The sequence below is a fragment of the Neomonachus schauinslandi genome, chromosome 13 (assembly GCF_002201575.2).
Source record: "Neomonachus schauinslandi chromosome 13, ASM220157v2, whole genome shotgun sequence".
Classification (NCBI taxonomy): Eukaryota; Metazoa; Chordata; class Mammalia; order Carnivora; family Phocidae; genus Neomonachus; species Neomonachus schauinslandi.
In genome coordinates this window covers 91,188,653-91,207,964 of record NC_058415.1, presented here as the reverse complement: position 1 = coordinate 91,207,964, position 19,312 = coordinate 91,188,653, and the positions used below count along the sequence as shown (strand labels likewise).

The 19,312-nt window shown below is 60.7% G+C and overlaps 1 protein-coding gene across 1 annotated transcript in view; it reads right to left on the bottom strand.

Moving 5' to 3' along the window:
- The window catches only part of COL5A1 (collagen type V alpha 1 chain), a 79,630-nt gene extending 61,478 nt beyond the window's left edge, over positions 1-18,152 (bottom strand). The window contains exons 1-11 of the mRNA XM_044920661.1: positions 18,114-18,152; positions 17,854-17,916; positions 10,131-10,205; positions 9,212-9,304; positions 7,926-7,982; positions 6,995-7,048; positions 6,603-6,656; positions 4,225-4,278; positions 3,325-3,378; positions 2,234-2,287; positions 289-333 (exon numbers count right to left, since the gene is read on the bottom strand). Coding sequence (XP_044776596.1) covers positions 289-333; positions 2,234-2,287; positions 3,325-3,378; positions 4,225-4,278; positions 6,603-6,656; positions 6,995-7,048; positions 7,926-7,982; positions 9,212-9,304; positions 10,131-10,205; positions 17,854-17,916; positions 18,114-18,152 — 642 coding nt within the window. The remainder of the gene's footprint in view (positions 1-288; positions 334-2,233; positions 2,288-3,324; positions 3,379-4,224; positions 4,279-6,602; positions 6,657-6,994; positions 7,049-7,925; positions 7,983-9,211; positions 9,305-10,130; positions 10,206-17,853; positions 17,917-18,113) is intronic.
- Positions 18,153-19,312: the final 1,160 nt, after the last annotated feature.

The window sequence follows — 19,312 nt, the reverse complement described above, 5'->3', positions numbered from 1 at the left end:
CCCACCATGATGACCCTGGACACTCACCATGATGACCCTGGACGCCCACCATGCCTGCAGCCTGGAGTCCCAACCACAGCCCTCCAGGCCTCAGCTTCTTCCTCCAGGGAAGGTCATATTTGCCCTACCAGCCTCTCCAATGTGCTCCTTCTTTTCCTCCCTCAAGAGTCCCCCAGATGTCTCTGTTTCTCTAATCTATGCTCTGGGTCGGTCCCTGGCTCTGCTCAGAGTAGCCTCCTCAAGCAGCCCGTGGCCATGCTGAGGACACAGAATGCGATCAGGACTTACAGGTTCCCCAGGCAGGCCTCTGGGCCCGACTTCTCCATCGTCACCCTGTGGGGGAGAAAAGAGGCAGGATTTTAGAGACAAGTTCTAAAGCTCGGACAGAGAGACAATGTTCCCTGCAGCTGTGCAGAAGGATGCTTTGTCCTGGGGCTGCTTCTGCCTCTGCCAGATTTACTGGTCCCGGTACCAGCCGGGAAGGCCCAAATGTCCTCACTCCCAGAAAGCTGCAGGGAAAAGGTGGGATCTGGGGCCCTGGGACACTCTGTTCAGGAGGTCACAAACCACAGGTCCAACAGGGAGAAAGCTGCACAAGAAAAATCACATGAGCAAAGGATCTGGTTACCTTGATGGGTAAGAATAGGGATGAATGATAGAGGGATAGAAGCCAGATGGAGACAGAAAATTGGGAGGCGGTGAGAGATGATGGGGAAGGAGGGAAGGAAGGAGGGGGAGATGGAGGGGGAGAGGGAGGGAGGGAAGGAGGGAGGGGGAGAGGGAAGGAGGGAGGGAGGGAAGCGGGAGAGGAAGGGGGAAGGAGGGAGGGGGAGAGGGAGGGAGGGGGAGATGGAGAGGCAGGGGGAGGGAGGATGAGAGGGACGAAAGTAAATGACAGGCAAGAACAGGAGTGATAGAAGCTGGGGAGGAAAGGAGTCACGGATGGTCACCAGATCCCCCAGGCCAACCCCAAGGTAGCCTAACCTCTCTGCCAGGGCCCTAAACACAGCTGGGGGAGTAAACCAAGATGAGTCTTCCTCCCAGCTGGACAGGGAAATGCTGCCTAGACTCGACTGGTCCAGATCAGGAGCTGCTTATCAACATGCCACTTCTCGCCAACAACGGGCCGCTCCCTTCTCTTCCCCGCACACGCACGCGCACAACCAGGCCCGCACATCTGCACACGAGCATGCGTGCACACCGGGCACACGCATGCGCACGTGAAGTCACGCTCACACACATGTGCGCACATGGGCCCTGCGCATGCACACACGCGTACACACGTATGTATCCACACACACGAGCACACCCAGCCCTGCACACGCATGCGCACACACACGCACACACCTGCTCTGATTCAAGGAGCACAGACGTCCAGGAGGACCCTGCTGGCCTTTCTCAGGGCGCAGCGAACTGTGCTGGGGCCCGGACAGCAGAAGGTGCCCTGACAAAGCCAACCTGGGAGCTGCTGAGGACAGAAGCACAGCCGGGACCTGCCCTTCCGACGCCCCACCTGCTCCCCTCACTCACAGAGCTTCTAAACCTTTTCCTAAAACACCCCTACACCCCCAGACACAGTGTAAGTGACTGGGGTACATGGAGGCAGGGGCTTAAAAGCCCCCCACGCGCTTCTCTGTCACAGGATAATGGTGCTTAGGTCTAACACTGAGCCTGCAGCCCCAGAAAATACCTGACAAACACCAGGACTCTGTGGAGCCCCCTGGGAGAGGCCCAGCTCCCGGCCCAGCTCCAGCCTCGGGCACAGCATCGTCCCCCGCTGCACACTCCCGGCCCGCTGCCCCACCCCCACTCCAGAGCCAGGGACAGTCTGTCCCAGACTCTCCACCCCCTCCCCAAATCCCCGGGCTCCACCACCACAGCCTCTGCCCGAACCATGGACGTGCAGGGACACTGAGCTCACGACCTCTCCCGCCACCCCTCCTCCACGTGACCTGGGCACCTGCCTCCCGGAATTGGGGGCCCTCTCTCTGAGGCCGGTGGCAGGTGAAAGCCGCTCCGGGATGCCACACAGCATAGGACCAGGGGTCAAGCTAAATGTTTTCACCTGTTTTACCTCAGAAGTGGCTTGCAGGCTGTCCCCACCTCCCGTGGCTTCGCCCTCCACAAGCCCCCCACCCCCAGCCCCAAGCCTGGCAGCCAAGCGCTCTGCTACCAGCGTTTCCCAGCCGTTTCCGGCCCAGACCCCCTGAGGGGCCGGCAGGCAGGCACGTACCCGTTCTCCGTCATCTCCTGGGGTTCCTGGCGGCCCAGAAGGACCAGGGTCACCCTAGGAAGTCAAGCAGGGTCCGCGTTAGGCCCCTGGGAACAGCCGCCCACGACTGTCCCAAATGCCCACCCGTCTTCCTGTAATTCTGACACTGGAAGCCCCGAGCCCGCTGAAGATTCCCTGAGCCTCTGACGTCCATCTGGGGAGCTAGTGTCAGGAGGCAGGGCCGGGGGCAGGTCCACGGACACGGGGTGCCCCGGGACACTGCAGCAGGGTCTGGGCCACACCCTGCCAGCTTCTGAGAGCACCCCAGCCCCACAGGGTCCCCCCAAAAAGGGCTGCCGTCCTGCACAGCAAGTGTCCCGAGGGTGGGAGCTGGGCCACCTCCCACCCCTGGCAGCTTCAGGCTTTGCACACAGTCGGTGCTCAATATGTGCTCATCCGTCCAATGGACGGGCCCTGACCTGGAGCCTGCCTTTGTTCCAGGTTCCATGTCACAGTTGGAGAACGTGGACAACGCAGCTTTGGTAAATCACTGTGGCCATTTCTCAACACGCTGTGGGACGTGATGGATAACACCCGCCCCCCCCCGCCGACACAACCAACAAGCATGTGTGCATGCCCGCGTATCCACACGTGCCCAAGTATAAAAGAGGTATTGTCTGCTTCAAAGAGAACAGGCAAGGTAGAAAGTGTCCGGTGAGCGGCACAGGGCCGTCGCGTGGAGACCGCCTCCCACGGGAGGAGACACGGGCCTGCTGGCCACAGCACACACCCGCCCTCGTCAGCTGCAGCCACGTGGGCTGTGCAAAGGGCCCTTGGCAGCTCGTGGTGCACCACCAATCAGACAGCGGGTCTCTCCAGGGAAGGCTCACCCTTGCCCTCCTGCGCCCCTCGAGCGCGGGGCCTTTCTCTGGGCTGACCTTCCACCAGCAAACGCATCACGTTGGCACTGGCTTTCACCCCCCACACCCGCAAGTTTCTTTAGGGACCACCCGGGACTGGAGGGAACCCAGACCCACGCGAGAGCGCGAAGGCCTCCAGAGAAACAGAACCCATCAGGGCCTCTGCCGCGAGCGCTCAGACAGGACACTCACCCGGTGGCCCTTCTCCCCCGGCAGTCCGGCCAGGCCGTCGAAGCCGCGGTCACCCTGCAAGGGGACAGAGAGGCTGCTCAGACGCCGTGCCGCACACAGCTCGGCCGCCCTGCCTCGGGCCACGGTTCAGGTGGTGTCTGTGCACCCGGGCCCCAGGAACCCCGTGCGCAGTGACCCCTGGCCTCCGCTCACCGCACACCCCACTGCCTTGGGCCTATGTTCCCGGGCTCTTTTCCCCCAAACACCAACAAAGGCCAGAAACACAGAGGTGACTTTTGTCCTTGGGCCACAGACTCTGAGCCTCGCTGGCAGAGCCAGCATGTGCACCCGTCTCGCTCACTGCTCTGCCCTCAGCACCAAGCAGGCCTGGCACACGTAGCCGCCCATACTCATCTGGTGGATGGGCCGACACGGGGCCACACGCACCCTGGCTCCCCGGCCACCCCGGGCTGCCTCCTGTCTCGTGCATGTGGCAAACCACGTGGGGTGAGGCTGAGAGTAGGCTAATCCAGGCTTAAGAGACTTCTGTGGTTGGAAGAGGACCGTGGGCCATGGGGAGAGAGTCAAGAAGCCCTTCTTCCCTCCTGCCGCTCTGGGGAGCCGAGACCAGAGCCTCGCAGGAGCTCAGTGGGGAGCACCCGAGCTCATCCGCAGCAGCTGCTAGGTGAACAGATGTCCGACACCTGCCAGGTGTGATGACCCATTTTCTGCCCACTCCGGGTAACAGCAGCTCGTCCATATCACGGTGTGCTCGCTGGGTGAGCGTGAACGCCATGAGTCATCACTTGTCATCAGAATTACATTCACCCCATGACGGACATATTGGCCACATCACCAATTTGATGCCAGCAATGGCGGCCACGGTTCCGAGGACACTGGGAGGCGGTGAGCGAAGCCTACCTTGGGGCCTGTTTGCCCAGGCATCCCTCTTGCTCCGTCACTCCCCGCTCGGCCCTGGAACAGAGGAGGCAAGCTGTCACCGGGACCTGTGAGTGGTGGCTTCCTGGGAGGCCCAGCAGAGTCGCACAGCCCCACATGACCGGGCTGGTCCAGAGGACCCAGAGCCGGGGTCCTGGGGCTGCTGCGCGCCTCTCGACGTGGTTCCCGTCTCTGTGAGCCTCGTCATCTGAAATGTCAGATGGGGGTAGGGCCACCCGTCTCTGTGTCTGGGCTGAGACCATGCTGCAGGAGAGCCAAGCGGCAGCTCCGTCTGTCCACGGGGCGGGGGGGCTGTGGGTCTGTGGCTCAGAGAGAGCGTGTCCCCGCATCAATACACAGCTCACTTCCCTTCCACTGTTCAGAAGCCAGATGACAGAATGGAGAGCCACAGACGGCAAGCGCCTAGGATCAGTCCAGTTGGCTACAAAGGAAACTGAGCCCCCAGTGGTGGCTGGTCTCACAAAAGCCACACAGCCGCCCACTGCAAGCACGACACTCCATCTGTGGAGGCCACTCCCCAGCCCATTACTTCCAGCTATTCCCAGGGAACTGCAAGGACAAGGCCACGGCCCCCACCCGACTGGCCACGGGGACAAAGGGCAGGCTCACCACAAAGGCCCCGCGGTCGCCCCGGGAGAGCCCCGCCAGGCTTGAGGCCACCTGGACGGGGACGGGGGCACACTCAGCCAGGTGCCAACTCGCTAACGAGCGATGTCAGGCAGCTGAGTATGAAGGGCTGACCCAGATCAACGTCCTCTCTCCTCCCTGCGTCCGGCGTGCAGCTGATCAAACAAGGCCGTCCCCGGGCCGCTCACCTCCCGGCACAGAACATTTGGAAAGCGGCAGCTTTTGGCCTCAAAGTACAGGGGAGACAGAGCAGCAACAGAGAAGAAAGAAGCCAGGGACCCGGGTAGACCACAAGGAGACAGTGTGTCTCCCCGGGGTTCAAGGTTACAAGGAGCTGCCAGGGATGAAAAGTCACCTCGGGAAAGGAGCCCAAGAGGCGCAGCTCCGGGGCAAAACGCTGAAGCCAAGCCAGGCGAACAGAGCGGCTGACAGGGGCCCCCCGCAGGCGTGCACACACTCAGAAATCATGGGAGATTCGTCAGAACTGCTCCCACGACCTCACGGCCCGGCGCCACTCAGCGGGACGCGCAGCCGCTCCCATGTTCACAGCCCGCGCTCCAACCCGGCTACGGGGCCTCCAGAGAAGCGACAGACCAGCGCAGCCCGCCCGACCTCCCGCCGCCTGTCCTCCCTCACACTGTGCGCTCTGGGCGCCTGGGTGCTCTCACCCCGGGCCGCGGAACCCCGCCAGCCGCGGGAGGACCCGCTGTCCGCCTTCCCCACCCTCCCATCCCTCCCCTGCTTGCCTGAGGATCCGGGAAAACGGGACACTACGCGTTTACAGAAACTCACAGAAACCTTTAATGAAATACAATTCTTCCCGGAATCAGGTCCAAGATAAACCCCCGACTGTCTCCCAAGAATCACCGAATTCCGGCTTTGGTGGGCTGCATGGAGGCATGGGTCTGACCCTGCATGGGGCCTGGATCCCCCACGCATGGGGGACCCGCGTCCTGACGGCCACACAAGAGCTGTGCCCCCATCACTCCTGCTCAGGACCACTGTTAGCCCCCCAGACGAGTCCTGTCCACCCCACACACTTTCCAAGCAGAGTGGCCAGGTAGCCCCAGGGGACAGCACCCCTCACACAGGCTTACATCCAGAACCTTCTCTTCCCTCACTTGAAGCCTTCTCTGGCTGAAAAGACCTGCTCCTTAGCCATCTTTTTGGTGAGATGTGAGTTCATTAGGTTCTCCCTGGCTTGTCTGGATGGGGATCATTAATTTATACCAACCTGTAAACGCACGTCCTATTCAGCAGCCATGGTCATATGGAAACAAACTCATTCCATCCACTGGAACTGCCCCCCAGAGTCCCGGGGGCCCCGGACATCTGCCGGGCCATTCCCCTACCCCATCTCTGGAGAAACAAGGCCACCCCAAGGAAAGAAGGCCCACCAATCACTTTGTCTTCTCCATGCTTGTTCCCGGAGGGCCTGGGAAGCTGCCTCAATTAAAAACATTTGTAAACTGAACGAACGTGCTCAGGACAGAGGCCAGGCCAGCAGAGGTGGGTGAGCTGCACCTGCCCCAGGACACTGAGCACCCACTGGCTCAGCTCACGCCCGGGGGAAGGGGATCCGGCCTCGAAAACAGTCGCCCTTCGATGGGAAGGGAGTAGCCAGGCTTCGGGCCTCGAGCCTGGCCCCGGGGACAGAGCAGCCTCCCCGCCCCCGCGTGACCCGGCTGTTGGCACTGACCCACAAAACTCACCCTCCTTCCAGGCTTTCCGGCCGGGCCAGGTGGGCCCTGCACACCTCGGGGTCCCTGTCCGGAAGCAGAGAGGGCAAAGGGTCAGGCCGGATCCGTGTTTTTCAGAGGCAAAAGCAAAGCCTTGTCCCCATGTTCATCAGCCCAGCCGATGGTGGCTCTGGGCCGCAGCGGGCAGGGCACAGGATCTACGGCCCTGAGTGAGGGCCCGACGGGGCCAGCTTGTCCCCCTGCACAGCACAGGTATTTCTGCTCTATGCCCAGCTGTGCACAAAGCCACAACTCCCACCGGCTTCTCTGAAGACACGCAGTGTCGGGTCCCCCATTCCAGCGGTCACCACCTCCAACGCACTGGAGGTGCCCCTCCAAGCAGCAAGAGTGAGGTGCCTACGTACCTGAGGCCCCATGTCTCCCGGCTCGCCCTTCAGACCTCCGCTCCCTGGAGGGCCCTAGAGAGACACGGTCTGGGTTAAGGAACGCTCATCAGACCCCGGGAAAGGGGTCGCCCCGTGGGGCAGGGCTCCGCTGAGAACGAGCAGAGGAGTCCAGCCTGCCTGCCTTGAACAGAGCCTGAGGGACGATGAGTAACTTTCCAGTTGTGCGGATGTCTTCTTCGTTTTGAACAAAATTCTGGACAGCGGGAGCCATGAAGCCCGCACCGTGTTTGCTTCTCTCTCCAGGATGAGTGTGACTGGGGTCTGTCACAGCCCGCAGCTCAGGGCAGCGTGTGGGCATCCTCCGGGCCCACGACGAGGCAGGAGCCGCAGAAGGACTGAGCAGCCCTGAGCCAGCACTGACGGGGAAGGTGCCGGAGGCAGACCCGGGGCAGAGAGCCAAGTCCGCCCCTCCCAGGGAACGGACTGGCGGGTGTTTAAATCTTCCGTCTCCTTGCAAACGGCAAAGGCCGCCCACACTCCCTGCTGATCCCGTTTGTCGGCCCTGAGTATGCTTGGGCACACACCACACACGGCTTGTGCAGCTGGGGAGGGCAGCACGAGGAAGGCTGGGTCTGCCCCCACTCAAGTGCTCTTGACTTTGGAAATGTGATTGTAAAGAATAAAGATAGCCGGAAAGAAAGGCTCCCTGGGTCACGAGGCAAAATCACAGCCAGAGCAGGTATGGCCGGCCTCCCAGCCCCCGGGCCACCAGGGCCTCCCCCCAACACCTGCCCAGGGCCCCCATACCCGCTGGGGTGCCGCTGATATATTAGTGGTTGAAAAGAGCTTAAAGGGTGCTCTCTCCGGGTGAGCTGGGAGCCAAAAGGGACTGACAAAGGACTCCCCAGCCCTCACCAGGCTCCCCCACTCTCCCCCACCAAGGACTCACCATGGGGCCAGGTCGCCCGGTAAGACCCATCGGGCCAGCCGGCCCCCGCAAGGCCAGCTGCAAGAGAAAACAGGGCAGGCTGAGGAACAGCTGGGGAACTGGTCCTAGCAGGGGAGGCTCCACTGGGCAGGAAAGGCCCGACGGGGCACGCCAAGGACAGGGGCCTCTGCAGGAGGGGGTCAGATGAAGCTCCAGAAACCCAGCACCGAGACTCCTCTGGGGCCTCTGAGCCAACCACGAATGGAACAGAGGAGACAGAGGGGGAACCCGGGCGGGGGGGGGTCGTGCCCCCCTTGTAGGGGTGGGTTACCTGCTCCTTTCTCCCCAGCCGGCGCCCCCTCCCATGCCCCTCGGCTGTCACCCACCCTGCCTCGCCCAGAGCATGGCTCCCACCTGCCACAGCCCAGCTCAGCCCCCTGTCCTAAAGGATCTCTTCTGCTCCTGTCCTGCGACTCAGTTTCCCGCCCCATCTCCCTGCCCCGGCCCTTGCACCATGCCATTTTCATTTTGGAAAAGATTTGTGCACATTATAAAATCTTGTAAGCCCATCACCCATTTGGCTCCAATTAAAGCTCTCAGATTAAAAGGCCAGCCAGGCAGGCCCAGCCAATAAATCCAACCGCGGGCAATGGGGTTTGTCATGCACTGTGTTGCATCATGCGGACAATTTATTCCATAGCAACAACTCAATACTCAAGCCGTCCTGTAATTATCCACGCGTTCTGATCATTAACATCACCTCTGCTGCACCAGAGCCACATAAATATTGCCCAAACAAGGGATTATTTAGCAGCTTCCTGAAACGCCCCATTAGCGGCGACGCTCCACTGACGGATCACCCATCCCACCCACCTCACAGAACCGGGCTTTGCTCTTGCCACCTGCAATCAGCAATCTGGAGCATCATCAATTAAAACCTCGGTTCACTAACCAGCTGATTTGCAAAGAGTGGAGCCGTCAGGAAGAACGTCTCCTCGGGAACCCCAGGCCAGGCGAGGGGCTTTGGGGCCCACAGGTGCTCTCCCAGAGGCTCTATCTCAGTCCCGCCCCACCACAGGGAGCCCCTTCCAGGTCTGTCCAACCCGGAGCCCCGCGGGGGACGGCAGACGGCCCTGCACGTCCGTATCCATGCCGAGGGAACCCTGACACCCCTCCTGCCCCTTTCCCAGTGCTGGCCTGGGCCCCCAGCTAGACAAGGACAGGTGCATGCCCCCACAGTGTCCTGATCCCCCAGGAGGTGAGCCCCCGTCCACTGGCCCCCCACCTGGGACACAGGCACCACTTACCCGGGCCTGCTGCAGAATGGCTTGAGCCTGGGACTCCTGAGCCGACACCATGGGGCCTTTGGAGCCGGCATCACCGCCCCCTCCGAAGCGGAACTGCGGGTGTAAGACGGGGGTCACCCGGGGTGCACTGACGCAGGTGCCCACCCTGGACCCCGGGGCCTCTTGGGCGACAGCGGAGCACTGGGGGGTCTGGTCGGGCAACGTCTGGCACCAGACCCCTCCAGGGACACGCTGCCCCAGCCCCACCTGCCAGCTTCAGCCCTGGGGCCACCTGGAGACCTGGCCCAGGTCCGGGAAGAACTTTCTGAAGAAACAGAAGAGGTGCTTCTGTGGCACCTCACCCTGAGACCCCACAGCCCCTACCTACTGCAAGAAAAAGCCAAGGGCCCAGTGCAAAGGCCTGCACTGGGGAGGCCTAGCCGGGAAGCTCCTGGCTCTACACAGAGTCTCCCTGAGCTGTGCCCAGCCTCCCGGGCAGCACTGGGCCACCAGTCAGAAGCCTGAGGCCCAGGCCAGCATGCCACACAACGCCCTCCTGGGCCTGGGCTCCCAGTGAAGGAGATGGCACCGGCAGGTCAGGCACAAGGGGGAGCCAGCTGGCGGCATCCCACTTGGAGATCCAGCGGAGATGGACAGACACCACTCAGCTTTCTTGCAGAGAGCCAGACTCCCTGCCCCTTGGATGGGCCAGCCCTGGATGCCAGCAGAGAATGGGAGGCCTTGACCACCACGGTCCACTCTGCTCATCGGCAGAAACGCCCTCAGAGGAGCCCATTTCTATAAGACGGTTGGCCCACGTCGGAGTGACTCTGTGGCCAGGGGATGGATCCTCGACAGAGCCCAGGGCACCATCTCCACCGCATTTTGAGCCCTGAGCCCTGAGCCCTGGCCACCCACCCCCACAAATAAGGATACTCACAGGCAGCATGAGCATGGTTCCAGGAGGACCAGGCAGCCCATCAGCCCCAGGAAGGCCTGGGCGTCCAGGGGGACCCTGTGGACAGAAGGCCCAAGACAGCTGTGTCAGAATGCAACAGGGATGGAGCAGGGCTGTGTCCAGATGAGGTCAGAGCTGCAGCCCGCGAGGAAATGCACAGAGCAGCAAGACCCCATGGCATGGAATGTTCCAGAAGCCAAGCGCAGGGAAGAGAGAGGCATTGGCTGTGGGCTGAGGAAGAGGAAAGGCTTCTGGGGGGAGAGGGATGAGGGAGGGGGCCCTGAGCCAGACCTAGAGAGATTTGCAAGGGCAGAGAGAGGTGGGAGACTGCAATCCGGGGACACAGGTCACACTCTGGGAGGCGGGCAGCATCCACCCTCCAGGCCTGCGGACCAGCAGGCGGGGCCGCCCCGAGGACATCAAGGCCCAAGTCCTCCATCCACCAGCGTGCTGCCCTTCGTGACCCGGTCCCCACCGACTCTGCGTGTGGCTGCTTGGACAGAAGGCAGTCGACGCGTTTGCTCTCTGGGACAGATGTAAAGGACATCCACGGGACACAGACCCCTCTCCAGCGATTTCAGGAGCCCGTGTGTACACAGCCGACCCTGTGGTCTCCACAGACCCCGTTAATCTGGTCCCTGAGGCAGGTGCCAGACAGACACCTTCTACAGATTCTCTAGCGGGACCCTGCCCCTTTCAGGACTCTACAAACATAAGACAAATAAGACCGTGTATCTTCAAAAAAAACTGTTTTATCAGCCCAGCTTCCTCACTAATCCTGGTGGACTCCCACCCAGCCTGAGGTGCATAAAGCCCGTTTTGCCTCCAGAAGGAGGTTCGACTCCCTCTTCCTGACGGAAAGGGACCCCCATCGGCCGCACCCCGGTATAACTCTCCACACCTGAGAGCTGTTGTAGAACGTGATTTGTACAAAGCGAGAAGGGGAAGCTCCCTCTCCTCCCCCAGAGTAGCCAGCACCGGCAGGGACGGACGCAGAGCGCACCCGCGGGGGTGCGGGGGTGCGGGGCGTGCGTGCGGCTTGGGAGGTGCTGCTCCTTCTCCAGGAGGTGGTCCCCTACAACACGGCCCCGCAATCTGCTCTTGCTCTTCGCTGGGCACCGCGGCCTGTTCACGAGCTTAGTGGCCGCAGAGCTGCCCACGCGGGAGGGGCTCCTCATTGACCCCGCCTGCCTTCCGAGGGCGCGCGCCGCGGCGGTGGGTAGGCGGGCAGCTTTCTCAGGGAAGTGCCTGGAAGCAGAACCCCTGGGTCAAAGGTCTGCTAACAGACGCGGCCAAACTGCCCTTGCCTGCCATTTTGGAAAAAAATCCTCAGAAGACAAGAAGTGTGTTTAAAAAAGGAAAAATCGAGAACTGGTTTGGCTACCCGGGGTCTCCTCTTGGAAATCTGGGGTGCTGCTCGCTGCTGAGCCTTGCACCTCGGGGTCAGTCCCAAATCAAACCGCAATTTAAGATGCAGGGTCCGTGTCTCCCGGGGACCTGACACTGGTGTCTCATGGCCCTGGAAGCCGGGGGCAGGCTGGGGGCGGCCCCTCATCCACTTTCCCCTCCCCAAGACCCTCCCACCATGTCCTCCTTCCCTGCTCTTTCTGAGCCACGGTGCTGGGACCGCAGCCTCGCTAGGGCTGGGGAGGCTCTGGAACCAGAACGATGGAGACAGAAGGTGATGTCCCACCCCTGTGAATCCTTCCAGAGCTTTACAGTGTGATGTAAGTCCCGCAGAGCCCCCAACCCATGACGGCTTGCAGAACTGTCAGCAAACCTCTGCCAAGCGCCAAGGTCTGTAACCTAACGCCTCTGTCCCCGAGCGGGAAGGCGGGGCTACCTCCAAGCCAGCCCCCCACTTTTCAGGACACTGACCACAACGTGGCTCACTCTGTTACACGGCCCGCGTGGGACACCAAGGACCGCCCCAGCAAGCTGATGGGGAGGTCACGGGGACCCCACTCGGCTCCAGCTACTGGGTTAAAAGCAAAATAAGAAAGGTCACCTGTTCTGTATGACTTGGTCAGCTGGCCCCCAAATCAGTGTCCGAACTTGGTGGGAGAAAAGTGTTGTAAAGCCCCAGCACCGCGGGGCTCTGGGCCACACCTCGAGCGAGTCCAGAAACAAGGGGGCCGCCTCCGCATTAAGAAATCGCTGTTGTTGGGGCGCCTGGGTGGCTCAGTTGGTTAAGCGACTGCCTTCGGCTCAGGTCATGATCCTGGAGTCCTGGGATCGAGTCCCGCATCGGGCTCCCTGCTTGGCGGGGAGTCTGCTTCTCCCTCTGACCCTCCCCCCTCTCATGTACTCACTCTCTCTCATTCTCTCTCTCTCTCAAATAAATAAATAAAATCTTTAAAAAAAAAAAAAAAAGAAATCGCTGTTGTTTAATGGGGGTGTCGTGAGGCCATGCTGGCCCTGCTCTTGCACCAAGATGAAGGGACAGGGCACTCAGATCCTTGGCGAAGCTGCAGATCCAGACCCAAAGCTGAGTCCGTGAGCCCTCAGCTCGGCACCCGGTGAGCTGCCCAGCAGCAGCCCATGCTCCTGCTCCCGAAACAGGCAGCAGGGTGTCGGGGAGGGCCCCCAAAGACCAGAGGAGTTTTTATACTGAGATATTTTTGCCTGGCTCTTAGAAAGACCCAGAAAAGGAACCTGGCATGAATCCTGGAGATCCTCAGTAAATGTGCCGCTTTTCCTTACAGGACCAGCTCCTGGGCAATTAGAGCTTGGGAGTGGCCAGCGATGCTCTCCGTGGGGTCAGGGGCTGGCCACATGTCCCGCTGACCCCACCTGCCCCCCACCATGCCCGCCCCCCCGGAACAGGAGCGGGCGCGGGTAGGACAGCCCGAGCCATGCCCACGGAGGTTTTCCAAGCCCTGGGCGGCTGCTGGAGCCAGACGGAGGGACTAAGATGTGCCCAGGACTGTTTCTAATTTCGGCCTTGTCCCCTCTCGAGGAGCGCCCGGTAGGCTCCTGCTATGAGAGGGGGTCCTTCTGGCTTCCAGGGATTAACAAGAAGACTCAAGAGGCCCGGCTGAGTGCTCAGCGATGTCTCACAGAGCGGGGATGACCAAGCCACAGAAAGGACGGTGACCCATGATGCCCAGGGAAGGGCCGTGCCCCCGTGGCTTGTGGGCACAGATCCACAGGTTTCCTTTCAAGACACTTCATGTCCAGAACGGAGACTTTCCCACAGGGGCGCCTCCCTCCCTGCAGAATCGGATGCACTTCGCACCCTCCAGATGGTGGGAGCAGCAAGGGAGGCCCACAGCCGTCTGTCCGGGACGGCCTAGTGAGCTCAAGCACAGAGACACCTGGCTGTGGGGGCATGTGAATAACCAACTGTGGGGGGTTGAATGGTGGCCCCATCAAAGAGGTCTGACTCAGGAGCACACGGGGGGAGAACAGGTCCGCATGCGCGTCCCCAGGAGGCGGGGAGACAACAGAGAAACCAGCCTGCCCTGCGGGCCAGCAGACGCATCACTAGAAATTGCGTCTGCGAAGCTAAGCGCTTCATACGATCAATCCTCAGTGGAATCTGCCGTCAGGGTGCCAGCGACCTGGCCTGTGTCCGTTCCCCTGGTGCTGGGCGAAAATCCAGCCAGCCAGCAGGGAATGCGGTGGCAGGGTGGGGTGCCATCCCCAAGGTGGTGCTGGGGACGCCGCGGGTACCTGGGAAGCGCGCTTTCCTAAGGGAGGGGGCACTGATGGATGCCCTTTAGAGCACAGCTTACAAACCGTGTAAGGCACAGAAAACGTATTCAAGCAAAATCCCACGGGAAACCCCAACCCTTGAAACCTGAAGAAGTGGTCGGTGGGTGGGGGCTGAGACCCTCCCAAATGGGAGACGGGGCTGGCCAGGCAGCAGGACAGCCACGTCCTTATCACGGACGGACAGGTGTGACCTCCCTTGCCGCTCCCCACCCCCCCCCCGCCCCGAGGGTACCAAACGCATCAGATTCTGCAGGGAGGGAGGGAGGGGGCCTCCGTCCTGGACATGAAGCGACTTGATAGGAAACACGCATGTTGAGTGGGGCTTCGGGGAGTACTCAGCCCCACGTGGGAGCTAGCAGCGCCCACAGGACCCCCGGCTCTCTCGTCCTCAGTTTCCTTCTGAGCCCCAGAGGAAGGAGTGGGAGCCTCCCCACTGCGTGAAGGAGAGCTGGGCCACATCAGCCCCAGCCCTGCCTTGCCTCCCCCTGTTGCTTTCACAATTTCCCCCCACCCCTGCCTGCCTGGGCCTCCCCGTCTTCACTAGGGGAAGGCGGATGGGGTGATGGCTCAGGCCCCTTCTCTACTGGGACACCGCCCAAGGGCAAGAACAGCTGGGAGGAAGTGGCAGCCAGCCCGTTAGGAAGCCAGGCTCAGCCAGTCAAGGTTAGATAAGAACTAATATGTAACTGGTGTCCCTGGGTCACTCAGTCAGTTAAGCAACCGACTCTTGGTTTTGGCCCAGGTCATGATCTTGGGGTTGTGAGATTGAGCCCCGCATCAGGCTCTGTGCAGAGCACAGAGTCTGCTTGTCCTTCTCCCTCTGCCCTTCCCATTCATGGGCACGCTCTCACTCTCTCTCTCTAAAATAAATAAATAAACCTTTTTTAAAAAAACTAATTAATAGGGCGCCTGGGTGGCTCAGTTGGTTAAGCGACTGCCTTCAGCTCAGGTCATGATCCCAGGGTCCTGGAATCGAGTCCCACATCAGGCTCCCGGCTCAGCGGGGAGCCTGCTTCTCCCTCTGACCCTCTCCTCTCTCATGCTGTTTCTCGCTCGCTGTCTAATAAATAAATAAATAAAATCTAAAACAAACAAACAAACAAACAAAAAACTGATTAATAAACAGTAATAGGAAAGGCTAGGGAATCCCAGGATGGGGGAACTGGGCAGGGGGGAGGGCAGGATCCTTCCAGATCACCCAGTGAAAACCTCCTACGTACAGACAAGCAAATGAGGCCAAGCCAGTGAATGGGATCAGAATGTGCCACCCCAAAATATGCCACTTTGCTGTGAGGACTATTTTGAGCTGAAGGCAACTGAGAATCAACAAAAGTCCTCTGCCCTCCCCTCCTCTGCCTAAAAGGAGAGTGTAAGTTTTCTTTCATGAGCATGGCATGAATTATCCCCCATCCCCATCTGTACCAGGGCAAGAACAACCCCTATCACTGGAGACAGGGAGCCAGCACGGAGGTAAGTCTGCGTAAGCAGACCTTACTAAAACGACCCTTACCTTCCATTAGTTCCCCCATAGATTTGCTAGTCACTTCTCCACGATGTGTCGCCCTTGGCTGAAATGATACATAAGTCTATGATACTCAAGTCTAGCTGCTTCTCTGAGTTTTCACTGCCTTTCTGTGATGCCCCTGTACACATGAAACTTAAAATATTAATAAAAGTGCGTGTCTTTTCTCCTATTAACACACTTTACTGTCAGTTTAATTTGCACGTCCCAATCACAAAACCTAAGAGGATGGAAAAAAATGTTTCCATTCCCTACAAAGGGATTTTGAGGTCTCCTTAGTGACAGGTGCCAGGTGACATCCAGGAGAGCAGGGCATTGAGAGGATGCTGAGCTGTGAGCAGAGACATCTCCTTAGACAACGGTGGCTTCAATGGGATCCGGAGGGGTGGGCAGTGCTCGGCTCCTGGAATCAGCTCCCACCTCCCCACTTGGAAAGGCACTGGGGAGGCCGGTGGGCTGCAGGTTTCCCTCTAACTCCAGGGACAGCATACTTATAGGAGTGGGTGTCTCTGCTGACCCCATGCCCAGTCCCCAGGCTCCTAGATCCTGGCTTGAATTTAAGAGACATCAGTTGCTCGAACCAACGATATTCCACTATCAGGGGCCTTGGGTCCTCCAACAGAGCCGCCGGGTCCGGCTGCAGTGCGCAAGGCCCCAGCTGACCACTCACCACTGGACCCGAGCCAGGCTCAGCCCAAAGGCAGGGAGCAAGTGGGGAGGAGTCGGCCTCAGTGACAGTCGGCCTGTGTGATGGGCGGACGGTGGACAGAGGGACGGACACTTGCAGCAACACCGAGGCTGACTGTGGTCTGTCCATATCCATGCACGCTGTGAATAGCGTCCTCTCCTGCATCTAAGGGACAAGACAGCACCTGCCACGCCACGTGGTCCTCCCTCGCTGACATCTGGACTCGGTCATGCTCACGGAGCCCTCCCACGAGCATCTGTGGGGGCCGCTGGTGGTCGCCCCATCTCACACAGACCTTTGGGGACTGGGTCTCCAGAGCAAGCTGGGGTAGAGCTGGCAGAACTCAAGTGGTCTGGGGCTGGAGCCAGGGGCAGAGCAGTGGTTCCTACATCTGGAGTCGCGACCGCGTGGCAGAGGGGAGGGGCCAGGAGGTGTGGAAGACCATCCTGGTCCATGGAGAAAGACCCCCGTCCTCTGGGGCCCCAGGGCCACCAGCTAGAGAGAAACAGCATGGCACAGAGTCTTGTTTGATGCCCATCTGAGGGGTCCTGAGGTGACCCGGCCACACAGAACGAGAACCCCCTCCTTCGGCCGCTGCTAACCCTAATCCACACAGTCTGAAGTCCATCTCAGCGCTCACCTGCTCTGTGGGCGGGGCAGCCCGCCACATGGCCCCAGCCCCGCTCCGAGGCCCCAGAGCCTGGCTGCCCGCCGCTGTGCTGCCTCAGAAGCAGACCCTAGCCGCCTCACCACGTGACCAGACCCAGCCACCGGCCCCATCCACACACCCACCCAAACCGTTAGGTCCATACTCTCTGGGCAGCATGCCAGGTCCTGGGGATAAACATCCATTAGGACACACACACACACACGCTCCTAGTTTCTCCTGTCCACAACTTAGCCATCTGATGACTAGCTCTTAATCTGATTGTGCTCACGTCGATATTCATTAGAGCCACAGGAATAATCAACACAGGAGAAGAAACGAGCCCAGCGGGCCAAGAAGCCCCAAGGCTGCAGTACCCCAAAGCTCCACTAGGTGTCACAGCGAAATTGTGGCGTCCTGGGCTCAGCCCGCGTTCTCCAGCAGCAACCAGGTGTGGGTCCGTCTGACCCCGGGGGGCGCGTCCCCTTGACAGAGGGAACCCAGGAAGGGTTCCTTTGACCCGGGGACCTGGGACAGGTCCCTCTGATGGTGGGGGGACCCCAAGATGGGTCCTTTTTGACCCGGGGATACATTCCTTTGATCTGGGGACCCCAGACCCAGGGGGTGGGGAGTCCAGGGTGAGTCCCTTTGACTGGGAACCTGGGACGGGTCCCTATGATCAGAGGACCCCGGGGAGGGTCCCTTTGACCCAGAGCAAGCCCTCCCGTTCTGTTGCTTGATTTCCAAGAAGGAAGATGGAGTGAGGGGAAATCGAGGCCCAGGAAGCTCTCATACTGAGGAAGGATCGATGCAGATCCTAATCCCGGGTGCCGCGGACAGCAGTCGTCGCTGGGAGACTAACGCAGGCTGCGGGGCCCTCTGCGAGCCGAGCACAGCAGCCTCCGTGGGGGCCTCGCAGACACCACCTGCCCCAGGCTCAGGGCCGCGAGGGGGTGCCGCTCCCCAGGTGTGTACATGGACACAACGAGGAGGTGCCGTGAGAGGTAACAGGGCCGGGCGGTGTGCACAAGGAAGCTGACGCTCCAGCCGCCATCTGCAGGCGTGAGGACACCAGCCAGAGAGCGGAAAGACACGCGGACACCCAGCGAGCTGAGTGCTAAGCCACCCTTACCCTCTCTCCAGGGTCACCCACTTGGCCAGTGGGGCCCATCGTTCCTGGAGGTCCTGGGAGACCCTGGAATTAAAAACAAAATCAAGACCGAATTCAAAGACACAGCCGCAGGGCAACACCCCGTTCCTCCCACTTCAGGGGAGGGTGAGGGGGGCGGGGTGCGGGGTGGGGTCTGCAAAGGGCAGTGAGTGTCCCTCTCTTTTCCATCCCCCACCCCCAAGCACCTCCCACAGGCCTGAGAAATGAAACACGACACTCACCGCGGGGCCTTCAGGGCCCGGCGGCCCCTCCATGAGCATGCCCTGGAAAAGACAGGAGACAGTGTCTGAGACCCCAGGACCCCATCCTTCTTGAGATCCCAGCATGAGCCTGGACCCCCGGCAGGCCCTGCTGGTGAGGATGACACCGTGAGGACCACAGACTCGGACCTCAGGGAGCATGCCCAGCAGCAGCCCGAGTCCACGGGACACTCAGCCGCCCTCCTGCATAAGCCCCTCACCCTGCCACTGGCCCTCAGTCTTCACCCCCAAGCAGGAACCTCCTGCCCCCCACCCCATCAGCCTGGACCCCAGACAGGCCATGTGGGTAGCAGAGGGGTCATCAGATGCAGCTCCCAGGCCCGGGGGGGCAGGGTGCCCCCACTCCCGATCATCCACTTCCAGCCCCTTCCCAGAGCAGGACTCTCCTCTCTCTTGTCCAGTCAACACCAGACCGGGCACCCCCAACATCCTCTGTGTCTCATGCCCCTTCCGGGGGCTCTGAGACCATGCACAACCATGTGGGAGGGAAGGGGTCTCCTGCCCCCCGCAGGGATTTGCTCGCTGAGAACACAGCAGGAATGGCATCTGGGGGTCCTGGGACCAGCCAGGTTCTGCCTGGCCGGGCCAAGTAGGCTTTAGCCACACTCGGGGCCAGCAGGGTGGACACAGCGATGCCCTCCTCCCCAGTGATTCTTGAGACTGCCAGGACAGGGCTCGGGGGCAGACCTCATGCTCCCTCTTCCCCCAAACCAGAGAAAGCAGATTGCTTCCCTCCAGGGATGGTGTGCGTCCCTGTGCCCAGACTTCCCTTCCAAAGTGAGTGGTGCTCTTGACAAACGTGGCGTGGCCTCCCCAGGGGGACAGGGGAATGCCCAGCCGAGGCTCAAAGATCCACGCTGGTGAGGGGCACTGGGCTGCTGGGTCCTCCGACCCCCAGCCTCCCCACCAGGGCTCCCCAGTCCCTGCGAAGATGTGTTTACACAGATGTGCACTCAGAGGAATATTTGTACTCAAAATGTACACAGACAGCTCATGCAAATAGCTTTCGAATTTCCTCCCTGGACAAAAGCAGCTGGGGAGGCTCAGTGGCAGAGCTGGTATCAAGCAAGAGACCTCTGGCCGAGGCGGGGCCCAGGGCCTGCAGCTGTCTTCCCAGACACACTGGCCGTTGTTCTCAGGGAGCTGGGGCGATGCCGACC